The 12,634-nt window shown below is 47.8% G+C and overlaps 1 protein-coding gene across 1 annotated transcript in view; it reads left to right on the forward strand.

Annotated features, from left to right (window-relative positions):
• Positions 1-12,634, forward strand: part of LOC144169180 (sialin-like) — a 34,603-nt gene that overhangs the window by 14,537 nt on the left and 7,432 nt on the right. Inside the window, exons 6-8 of the mRNA XM_077698215.1 lie at positions 1,991-2,140; positions 6,775-6,907; positions 8,180-8,335. Coding sequence (XP_077554341.1) covers positions 1,991-2,140; positions 6,775-6,907; positions 8,180-8,335 — 439 coding nt within the window. The remainder of the gene's footprint in view (positions 1-1,990; positions 2,141-6,774; positions 6,908-8,179; positions 8,336-12,634) is intronic.

A 12,634-nucleotide genomic window follows, 5' to 3' on the forward strand; every position in this document is an offset into this window, starting at 1 on the left:
CGTCTTGCGGTTGCAGCAATGTTCCGACTTTCCCTCGCAGAGCGGTGCTACATAATTAAGCCGTCCGTCTCGGCGGCGCTTTTTTATGTAGCACGCGTAGTGAAACCGCTGTGTCATTTCACCCGTCAGCTCGCCACCAAGTTTGGGTCGTTATTTTGGGCGTGCAAGACAGAAACAGTGTCGCATGCGCTGTTGAGACTGCTCAAGTCAATGGGTGGTTTCAGTTTGCCTTGCTTGCAAACCATGTGTAGCGTGCTAGTCGTATGCGCAGTGTTCGCCCTTGTAGACTCAACTGAGTATACCAGGGAGGGCGCTGCTGCAGTACTTTCTGGGAACTTACCGCTCAATGTTTTATGACGAACACATTGCGGTCCGTCTGCCGAACAGTCGCCGACATTGCTTGCCTATGTTGTCAAAACACTGAGAAACGTCCAGTCTACCTTGCCAAGCCTAAATTTTAGGAAAATTACAGCAAGCGAATTGTGCGAAAAATTGGTGATAAACCAGTTAGGTAATCATCAGATAGCAAGATTACGAGGTTGTTATCAGCTGACTTCGGCGGAGCTTCCTCCTGATGTTCGGGATTTCGGATGGTTGCGCGGCTGGGAAGTTCTCCCTATGTGTGACCGTCTGGTGAGATTTGGAATTGTGCGTTCCTCACGGTGCCTGCCCTGCGGGCACACTGAAACATTAGAGCATGCCTTGTTCCAGTTTCGTGTAGTGGCAACGTTTTGGGCTGTGTTAAGCAGGTTGTTTGGCCTCACAGTTCGAATGACCACACGTTCAAATGACGTGTTGTGAACTTCCTGATGTCTGCTGGTGCTTTTGTATTCCGGCGAAATCGTGGTGCCGCGTGTCTTTGCGCCCGACCGCAACGGGCGATGTTTTCACTGCCGTGGTGTGTATGGTCGATCCTTGTGAGTCATAGAAAATGAGTTGGCAGTTCTAGACGAAGATGCCTTTCTGTTACACTGGTCCACACGCTTCATAGTAGTCAGGAACAACATCCTGAGCTTCACTATTGTGCCGTATTGACTTTCAACGAGTTTCTGAACTCTCTGTGGACACCTGTGAACCTTCTGTGTGTTGATTTTGCAGTGGCTTGTTTCACCACCACAGACATTTTTTGTGCCGAGTGTTGAATGCCCAGAGCACTTGGAAACTGATTGGATTTATCGTGGTTTTAGGGCAGCACTGTTAGCACTAGTCGCTGCGCCCTGATATGTAGATTGTAATAAACTCTCTTCTCACAGACGGACACACATACAGACAGACCAAAATTTCTGCGTTTAAGTAGCCCAAGAAAGACTATCGACTTAAAAAATTTGCAGGAGCTTCCTCCAAACTGTGAGAACTGTTGGATATGTACACTTAATAAGCCGTTCTGGTATGTATACCAAGTACCTTTAACGCCGGCGTCTCTATTATACACAAATCAGAATTACATTTTGATCGAGGCAGTATAAGGAACCTGATATCGACATTTTTTCAGGGCAAGTTGACCAGTTATTCGAAAATAGGCAGGGACCCGCCGCGGAGGCTCAGTGGCTAAGGCGTTGCGCTGCTGAGCACGAGGTCGCGGGTTCGATTCCCGGCCGCGGCGGCCGCTTTTCTGATGGAGGCGAAAAGCAAAAACGCCCGTGTGTACGAGATTTCGGCGCACGTTAAAGATCCCCAGGTGGTCAAAATTAATCCGGAGCCCTCCACTACGGCGCGCCTCATCGCCTGTGTTGCGTCGGCGCGTTAAACCATACAATCAATCAATCGAAAATAGGCAGGGCATGGGACCGTTTATAATAGCACCTTCTTATGTGGCTAAACTTTGACACATTAAGCGTTACACGGAAGTGCTTAACAATTTAAAATTTATTCTTGGCCCTATATGCATAGTAACGGGACACGTGTCTTAGCAAAGGAAAAGTTATTCTGTGTAAACATTTAAAGAAGGGATGTGCGGTTCCTTCAAGCCCGAACAACGACGACCATGCAGAAGCCTCCCGTTCCTTGGCGAGCAGTGCTGACCTCTGTTCCTTTCTGGGCCCTGATGGTGGCCCACCTGGGCTTCGATTGGGGCTTCTACACCATGTTCACCGAGATACCCAGCTACTTCAGGGGCATCCTGCACTTCGACATCGGCAAGGTTGGTGCATGTGCACAGTAAACACGAAGGTTAACCAAGGGGGGAGCAGTGCAAAACGGACGATGCACACGATGAAGAGAAAGGGAAACCACAAGCGTTGTTTTTTTTTTTCGTCTCGTGCATATTGCGCGGAGCGTTACTGTATTCATAGCTAATGGCGCAACTTCGCAACAAATATAAACTTCAGTTATTAGCGCATGATTTTTCGTAAGTACTAGGCAGACGCAAACAGAGGAAGCACCGCTAAAGAAGGAATTTATTGTGCAGTAGCGATGGACTACCCGGTGTTTCATACTTATTGGGCGGCGTTCATTGATCATTTCGCCAGGGGTAAAACGCAGTATTAATGCGTAGCATTCTTTGCCGAGTACCCCTACAGCCAGGACCGTGTAACGCCCTGAATTTCCACAAAAATGCAGATATCGCGGAAGTTTCAACTGTAATCGCTATAATAGCGTAAATGGGGATAACGGGTCGAACGCTATTTTGAAGAACTAAAAAAAATAAGAAAAATATAAAATAACTATGGAAAATGGCGAACCATGTAACGCCCTGCATTTCCACAAAAATGCAGATCTCGTGAAATTCCCAAATGTAATCGTTATAATAACGTAAATGGAGACAATTGGTCGAAGGAAATTTCGAACAACTAAAAAAATAACAAGAATACAAAATTATTGCGGGAGCTGGCGAACCATGTAACGCCCTGCATTTCCACAATAATGCACATTTCGAGAGAGTTCCAACTGTAATCGTTGTAATAACGTAAATGGAGATGATTGCAGGGGTGAGACAGCTGCGCATATTGCGCACTTTTGATACAAATCTGCTTTCCTGCGTCAGGCTGCTCCAAAAGCTCGAAAATTGCAAAAATTGCGCCAAACTGCTCCAAAACAGTCTGACAGCCAAGGATTTTAACGCTCCCGCCAGTTTCAGTGGGGAAAAATGCTTACTGACGGCATAATTTTCCAGCACCCCCAAGGTGATCCTGTTGGTAAAGGTTTAATTCATTGATCCTTGAATAAAACCTGCATAAAATTGTCTCCAAGATAGTTTTTTCGAAGGTCACCATGTCAAGTTGCACATGTTATATTCTGGGAGATTTTTAAAGTTTTCCCATGAAAAACAATTGCAAAGCCCTGTAGAAAAAATACGTATGTGTATTCAGGCGACAAACTACTGGTGAAAATTGATGAAAAGACGGCAATTTTCGGAGCGCCGTATCTCCGGAATGACATTACTGGGTGCCGCCATCTTGGTGTGTTGAATATTGGAAAACATGGCCGTCGGGCGAAGGAGTTGCTCGTGGTTCAGGCAGAGTAGAGTGCTCTTCTCTGATTTCTACTGTGGTTTTGGTTATGGGGGTGGCTGGGTTTTTATTTAGTCGTTTGATATGTTGAGGGAAGTTGCGTGACTCGAAGAACGGGAGTTCATCAAAAACAACGTGGGGCCCGTGAATTCGCCGTGTTTCGGCCTCGAGTGAGAGGCGCGGTGCGTGCTTGAAGTGAAATTTCGGACTCATTGCGGTGTTATAATAAAACGCTGAATTATTGCTGCCTTTGACAGCGAACTTGCGAGTGGCGGAAATGGGACGATCGACACTGCAGAAGTGGCGGCCAAGGCTACATCGCCGCAAAACGTTCAAGCAGTGGCCGATAGCGGGACGGGCTATTATTGCACGCTAGTAATAATGGTTTATCTATCTGAAGTGAAATTTAATGCCAAGAGGGAGGTGGATAAACATACAAACGTTATTCAAATTGCGATCGTAGTGAATGCGCACCTTGGGGATTGAAATGGCAGGGCTGGTGGGGTGCGAAGATTTTCAGCTCGCTTTGCGCAACTGTTGCCATGCCTCTACAATTGTGCGTAAAGCCGAGTCAGATTACAAAAATAATAATTTCAGCATTCACATGATAATGAAAATGCCTTAGGATTGCTTAGTTTTTCGATTCGATGTTTTCAACGGCACTCCATGCTATCTGTGCATAGTGCCTAAGAATTTATAAATGGCTTACAAAAAGGTATGCAGTTTGTGCCTTGTAATACTCTAGTTGAAAAAACTTCATTGAAAGGCTGTTGCAGTGTTGTGTACGTTCAAAACCCATTGAAAATTGCACTCCCCCCTTCCCCCGAGTTGCCAAAAATTTGATTTTTAGGCTCCTAAGGTGACATAATAAATCTCATCACCTGCTCCAAATCTAGGTCCTTCTGCTCCAAAATCGAGATTTTGCTGCTCCAAAAACTGCTCCCAAATCTGATTCAGCTGTCTCACCCCTGTGTTTGGTCGGACCAAATTTTGAAGAAACTAAAAATTAAAAAAATATTTAAAAATTACGGAAAATGGCGGAACGTATAACGCATGGCATTTGCACAATAATGCAGATTTCGCGAAAGCTCCGCCTGTAATCGTTATAATAGCGTAAATGGAGATAATTGGTTGAACGAAATTTTGAAAAACTAAGAAATAAGAAAAATATAAAATAATTACGGAAAATGGCGAACCGTGTAACGCCCTGCATTTCCACAATAATGCATATTTCACGAAAGTGCCAAGTGTAATTATTATAATATCGTAAGTTCCAAATGTAATCGTTATAGCAGCATAGATGCAGATACCCTCATTCACTGAGGGTATGTCCGCAGTGCTGAACAGAGGTCAGCACTGCTCGCCAAGGGACTGGAGGCTTCTGCATGGTCGTCATTGTTGGGGCTTGAATGAGCCGCAGATCATTTCTTTAAATGTTTACACAGAATAACTTTTCAGTGAATGAGGAATTGGTCGAACGAAATTTTGAGAAAATAAGAAATTAAAGAATAAAGAGCAATTACGGAAAACGGCAAACCATATAACGCCCGGCATTTCCACAATAATTCAGATTTAGCAAATGTTCAATTTCTAATCATTATTATAGTGTAAATAGAGATAATTGGTTGGACAGGACATAAAAAAAAACAAAAAAAAGGCTGGAAAATGCACTCAAGACAAGCGGCATAAAAATGCTAGGCATTGGTATATAGTTCTCTGAATTTCTGCAGAATTTCTTGAGACAATAGATGGCTGGACAATGACACGGACGTGTAAATCGCTCGCCGTCTTTCGTCTTAAATACTGCGGCTTACACCTGGTGAAATAGAACACCAACTCGCCCAAAAGTCTGCTTTCGTCAGTTTTATTGACCAAATTGTTTGCTCAGTACTAATAAGTGAATGAAATTTTCGCAGTTTTTTACGTTTATGATATTTTCAGTTTTCCTTCTCAAGCTTTGTTCTGTTTTTTCTGCTTTGTTTTTATTTTTTCCACTTAACTTTTTCTTCACTTATACGGTGTTATTCTGCGTTGCTGAGAGAGGTCGCAGAGAACAATTTTATGCATTGTGCTGGTGTGAAATCGCCACGTGGATTGAGTGCGTATTTCCGTTCCTTCGTGAAGATCTAGGTTTACTTCAGTGGTGTTTTGTTTTATTGCTGTGAATAACCGCAGATATGGTAGACATTTTTTGGCGTGTTGTTTTCGTTGCAAGTGTCAACTGTATACTTTTCATTCACACTGTCTGTCTGCTACACTTTCTAACGATTTCTTGGCCCCTAGCTGTCATGCTGTGAAAGAAGCTTTTTACTGAGAAATTGCTCACGTATTTTCAGAATAAAAATGACTGGAACGAGATCAACTCGAATTTCGCAGACTTTGCCACTACCTTGTCGATGTAACAGCTGTCATGCTGTGAAAGCAGCTTTGAACCGAGAAATTGTTCCATCATTCTGGGAATAAAAATGATTTGAACGGGTTCAACTCCAATTTCGCAGATTTCGCCATTACCTTGTCGACGGCATGAATTTGATTCACTCTCGCGTCAGCATGCCCTTTGAAGGGCCGGCGCATCAGATTGGAGCATTACGTAACGCGTGCAGGGGCAAAAAGAAACTGCCGAACATCGCTGCTTCAAATTGTACTTCTACACAAGCCCAGGAATAATACCTACGCCTTAAAATAGCCAAGAAAGGGATTTCCTGTGTCACCAGCCCATGAACAGCTTTCGCCGAAGCGAATTGGCTTACCAGAAACGGTAACACCCGCCATGCCTGCATGCTTTATTAGCGTTCCTGTTGTTGTCGTGTAGTTGATGCTTTTCTGTTCTTTGGAAGCCGTACAGTGTGCACCGGCAATGAACTTGCCAGTTCTCGCTTTACACCAGCGCAGCCTTCCCCTTTAAACTTGCCTTAATTACCTGCCCCTCATTCAACTGGGGAAGGCTCCTCGGAATGGTATCGTTTATTCTCAAAATTAGGCAGCGTACTCAAAATGTTCACGCCGCGTTACCTGGCAGCAGTGGAAGAAAATTTTGCAATAATTAGATTTTACTAATGAACGGTCGAATATTTTGTTTCATAACAGAAATGAAAAACCAAGTCAGTCTTGTCGTGCAGCCTGAGTGGAAGCCTTATTCAAGTAGAAATCAGCTGTCAGTTTTGGAAAACGCTAAAAGAAAATGACTTATTTAGCTGCCTGACAGGCGGGAACAAAATCTTTATCTCTTGTGGCAAAAACTGAAAACTGCTGCTTTTGATGTGAGCGTTTTATGGGTAGGAAACACGCCATTGTAATTGTGACTGGTCTGCACCGCCCTTTGCAGAATGGCCTTGTTTCGGCCCTACCCTACATCTGCGGTACCGCCTTCGGCATCTCCTCTGGATTTCTGGCCGACTACGTCCGCCGGAAAGGTCGCTTCTCGATCAGCTTTATTAGAAAGTTCTTCAACTCCGCCTGTGAGTGTACATTCTTCACACAGCTATGTTTTACCGTATTTTCCGGTCTATAAGTCACACTTTTGTATAAGTCGAACCGGTGTATAAGACGCACCGGCATACAAAATGCACTTGTTAATCAGGTAAACTCATAGAGGATTAGTTCGTTAGAAAGTGCAGCGAATGGTTGCAGCGGCCGCCGCCTCTGAATGCATCCCCCGGTAAGCAGTGCTAGACACGTGCATCTACCATCCAACTTCTCAAAAATGTTTTAATGATACACAGAGAAGGCATGTGCTTACAGACGGCGTTTAGGCAAAACCATCGAAGCCTTCTTCCTCCGATTCGCCAACAAATAATTCATTCGTTTAGACCATACAACTGTGCGTCAACGTGTGCTGACATCACGCAGCACACAGGCACCTTTCGAGCGCGGACCGCACACGGTCGCCATGTACCAAATTTATTCCATACATAGGTCACACTGGTAGATAAGACGCACCAACGAAAATTTCAGAAAAAAGCCACGACTTATACACCGAAAAATACGGTAGTTATGTTTCTTCCTAGGCTGATGATAATGACGACCGTGAGAAATGAAAAGTGTTGCATCTGAATATTGTACCCCGTACCTCCACGACTTCGGTCACGGTAGAAATAGGGCTACCAGAAAGGTTCATTTACGTCTACATGACATTCGTCTACATGACGTTCGGTTGAAGAAGTGACTTTCAGCACTCTTTCAAGCACGCGGGAACTGGGGTGTTGCCTGGACTGCACGGTATCAAGGTCCACCATTTCCCACGTGTCCCATGACTGCAACCTCATGAGCGTTGGTTTGTTGACCACAGCAGGAATTCCTTCGCTGCTTGAATTTGAAGCAAAGTGCACAAGCACGCAACCATTTTCAAGGCTTGCAACTTCTGTGGCCATTGCTGTAGCTCTGAACGTGATAATGCTTGCTGATAGTGCTTGCCTGCCCAAACTGATAGCACCATAAATTAGGAAGGGCCGTAATTCTTAGTTCTTCCGACGCTGGACATAAAAGTCAAAGCTGAAGTACATTAGTAGCTTTTCTTGGCTTTATTTTTCATTATTGCCTGCTAAACAACAGTCCCCGTTATTAAACGGGACCAACTATAATTGACGTCGAGTGTGTTTGTGAGGTCAAGTCGGCATGTTTCGCATCTCCTGTACGAATGTGTTGCGATTTGCAATTCTCAACTTTGTTGCATTCTCGCGCTCTAAACACTACCTGTTCTATTTTCTCCGTTTTTATTGTCCCCATCGCAGCGTTCTTCGGGGCAGCCGCGTGCCTGTTCACACTGACCTTTGCGGGGTGCGACAAGGTGCTGAACGTGGCCCTGCTGACGCTGGCCATGGGGTTTACCACGATGTGCTCTGCGGGCTTCTTGGTGACGCACGTGGACATGTCTCCAGATTTTGCAGGTACGTGAAGTGGCTTCACCGGCACGTGGTCTTATTTACCTCAGGGGATGGTAGTTATTAGAGGCACATGCCCCAAACAGTAAAAGTTTAGTGTTCGGATTTGGGCTCAAAGAAGTTGTTTAACGGCGGAGTGGAGAGATGCCTAGTACTACGGCACATCCGGACAGTGTAAAACTGAGCAGGCGCAAATAAGTTTTAGCATTTCGGCCTGAGTGTTCTGCCAATTTATAACCGTCATCTCCGAAGTTCGGCACACGTTGTAAACATTCAAGATTCTGCCATGAATACAACGAACACATTTGTGAATGCGAAAACCTCACGTGGTTTACGGAGCGAAAGAGCCGTAGTCTGGTGTTCTTAACTGAAGAACAGTGACTTCACGAGGCGTTACGGGGCAGCTTGCGCTGACGTCACTGTAGCTGCCGTGTTAATGCACTGCGTGTAGCGTGGAAGGATTTGAACTTACATGCTGCTCTTATGTCGAGAAGCGCTAAGAAAGCTGAGAGCGATGCACCAGAAATGGTAGTGTTTCGTCATGTGCAAGCCATCTATAGCACAAAGCGTTCTACAGCATGGGCTTGAGCGAAAAAGCCGACGTCCAGAGTCGGCTTCCATAAAAAAAGAGAAAGGGGGGAGCAGCTTCGCACTATTGGCGCGAAGACTGTGAAAAAAGCAAAGCTGGCGGCCCCCCCTAGCTTATTCTCGGTTCAGCTGAGTTTACGCGCGGTTATGCTTCGAGACTCGGTCAAGTTTTCTGCGTTGTGTCTTCGTTAGCCTCCCAAAGAGCAATAACACAGTGTGTTCAATGTGGCGAGCTCGTAATTCCGGATCTTCTGCAACTTGCTGACGTTTCGCCGCCGCTTCACCGGCGCGATATTTGGATTGGACTGAAGTCGTCGCATGCGTTCTCAACTAGCGGAGGTGCCGCGCTTCCTCTTCTTCCAGAGTGGCGCTTTGCTGTCGCCACATCTCTCCACTTTTTTACGTTGCTTGCACTTTAAGCGAAGTAAACATTTTGGGTTGGTGAAACGTCAGAGCCACTTCCCCATTGATGCGGACCTGTACCCGAAGTGTTAGGTGCTGTGACTGGAGTACGTGGCGGATACAACTTGGCATTTTCTTCTCTAACAAAGATACACAGGGTAGTACATTTTACACGCAGCATGATAGCTTTAAAGAATTGCCAGTGTTACGACTCGGCCAGCAACACGTGTTTTCCCGCACCAGCGACCACGTGGGAATCGACCATGTGCGCCCGCGTGTTGGTGAATCGTACTTTCGTGTCTCGACATGCCGGGTCAGTCACCTCGCTTTGCAACACACCTCCGGCAGCTGTCAGCTTCCACTAGCAAAGCCACGACGTTCGCCACACCCTTCAGGCACCTGCGCGTCGGAGAGTCCCGTCTTGACCTCCCCGGCTCAGACGTTTCGCTATCGGCACGATCAGCAGTTGATAGCGCGACCCCGGCACCTTTCAAGGACACTCTCTCCCCCCCTCTCGGACGCCATGTGGGACGAAGCCATGGGTGACTCGCGAACTATGGACACGTGTGTGTGTCTGTGATTTCGTGGCGTGTTACTCTTGGGGGCGTTTTTTGGGTATAAAAGAAGCAGCACAAACGCTGATATTCATTCCTGTCTGAGCAGCGAATCCATGCGGTCGCTCTGCTCGTGTCCTGTATTGTAACCTCGCCCGTCGGGGCATTGTATGTTTTTTTTTGGCTTCGGCTCACCTCTCGCTATGAAGTAAACAGTTACGTTACCCTACTGCTCTGGACTTCTTCACGGCTGCAACACCGGCTGGCCGCTCGCTTCATACACGCTACCCATCGTATGTTGGAGGCCACGGAGAAAGGATCGGGTGCCCCCGCCCGGTCCCAACAACTGGTTGGCAGCGGTCGGATGACAACTTCGTGACACCTGGAGCCAGCGGTGCGAGACCCAACACCACGGACGTCAAGGCGGCTTCGGACTTCGCAGAATTCATGGCGGTCAAGGGTGAGTGCGGGACTTTTCTTCACTGAGTTTTACCAGGCTTCTGAGGATAGCTGGTAGGGCGTGTGTTTTTGTCGCGTGGGTTATTCGCGCAAAACATTTTTTGGAGCAGTGGGAAAGCAGTACTCTAGACCGGCCATGAATTTGAAAGCGTTGAAAAAACCGCAGTTGTTGGAGCTTGCAAAAGAGTTGCGCTTGGATGTTACGGACGCGCTGAGAAAGCCAGAGCTGATAGAGGCTATACTCGCTGTTGGGGCTGACGATGACGAGCTGTCTGAGTGCATTGAGACGATTAATGGCAGGGAGACCGCTAAACGTCAGGCTGCAGAGGCAGAGGCTGCGCGCCAGCGTGAGGAACGCGAGGAAAGAAAGCGCGAAGAGGAACGCGAAGAAAGAAAGCGAGAACAGGAGCAAGAGAGGCAGAAACAGGAACGCGAGGAAAGAAAGCGAGAACAGGAACGCGAGGAGAAGGAACGGGAGCGACAGCATGAGCGGGAAATGAAGCGTTTAGACGTCGAGGCGTCTCGACCTAGACATCAGAGTGGCAGCAGCGTGCAGTCTGCGGCGACTGAGCGACCTACGTTGCGAATGTGTGACCTAATGCGACCCTACAAGGTAGGAGAAGACATCGGTCTTTTTTTGGTCAACTTCGAGCGTACGTGTGAGAGGGCCCAGTTTAGCCGAGACTCATGGCCGCAAAAGCTGCTTACGCTTTTGCCAGGTGAGGCATCCGACGTGATGGCCCGCTTGCCAAAGGAGGAGGCGGAGGACTACCAGAAAGTCAAATCTAGCCTCCTGCGTAAGTACAGGCTGTCAGCAGAGGCGTTTCGCCAGAAGTTCCGTGAAGCCGAGAAAGCTAGGGGCGAGTCGTACTCGGAGTTCGCCTACAAGCTTAAGGCAAATATGGAAGAGTGGCTCAAAGAGGCAGAAGCTTTCGGAGAGCACGACAAGGTAGTTGAGTGCTTCGGTCTTGAGCAGTTTTACCGCCGTCTACCAGAGAACCTGAGACTCTCGGTGCAAGATAGGCCAGGGGTAAGTACTGTGGATCAGGCAGCTCAGCTAGCCGACGAGTTTGTCGCACGTCGAGGTGCGCAGGGGCCGACAGACGGCCAAAAAGAGTTCAGGCCGAGGCCTGATAAGTCAGGGCCGAAAGGCAGAGCTCCCCGGGAAGACGGTGGAGCAAGGGATGTCGTTCTCGTGGATAGAGAAACTGGCCACGATAACGAAGGGAGAGCAGCAGACGCTGAGGACCAGCGCAGAAAGAAAGCTTTCGAGGCGCGCCGACAGGCTGCATGTTACAACTGCGGCGAGACGGGACATTTTGCTGCCAGTTGTAAGAAGGGTAAACTAGTCTTTCACGTACTAGATCAGAGTGAGGACAGCAGGCAGTTTCTAGAGCCGTACGTACGGGAGCTAGTCGTCAATGGTAAACCGTGCCGAGTTCTTCGTGACTCCGCGGCGACGGTAGACATGGTCCACCCTTCGTACGTTGAACCGGGTCAGCTAACAGGGCAGTGTGTTTGGGTGAAGCCAGCCGTAGGTGCACGAAACGTTCGTCTGCCGATTGCTAAGGTCAGCATCGGAGGTCCGTTTGGTGAACTTGTGACGCAGGCAGCAGTATCCCCACAACTTCTTCCGGAGTACATGTACCTATTCTCGAACAGGTCGGATCAGCTGTTAAGGGGAAAGGGGTACAATTTTGAGAAACTGCCGAGGAAAGAACCAGCGGGGCTCGCTGCGAAGAGCTCAAGTAACGAAAGGGTCGCCACCTCTGTGAGGAATGGCGAAACTCAGACAGAAAGTGATGATTGGGCATTTCCAGAGGCTCGCGATGGAGGGCAGCGTAAGTACACTATGTGTAAAGCCCCTACGCTGAGCGGAGATGTTTCATCGACATGTTCGAAGTGCGCTAGATCACGGGAACCCTTGAAAACGGCTGTCGACCCGAACGCGCGCACTTCGCGGGCAACTCAGCCGTCTTTTGAGACAGGGCAGCCTAGTTGTAGTGTAGTTCTGGCAGTGAGAAAGGAGAACGGAAGCACGCTTCGGTCTTCGCGTGCCGAGGTTGTCGCTGAAAGCGCGAGGGACGACGAGGTAGTGACTGTTGGGAACTGCAAGGTGTCTAATGGGCTCGTCGTGCCCGTTTCACTCCCAGCTGATGCTCCAGTCGATAGGCCAACATCAGCTGAGCTAGTTGAGGTTCCGGTGTCGCCTGTGGCTGAACCGAAGTCGGGAACCGACCAGCCTAGAGGAGAGAACGCAAACGCGTTCCGGCGTTTGCTTGCCAAACGCGTTAGTAAAAGG

This window comes from Haemaphysalis longicornis, unplaced genomic scaffold (genome assembly GCF_048455015.1).
Source record: "Haemaphysalis longicornis isolate Haplotype H1 unplaced genomic scaffold, Haemaphysalis longicornis Haplotype H1 scaffold_2, whole genome shotgun sequence".
Taxonomy (NCBI): domain Eukaryota; kingdom Metazoa; phylum Arthropoda; class Arachnida; order Ixodida; family Ixodidae; genus Haemaphysalis; species Haemaphysalis longicornis.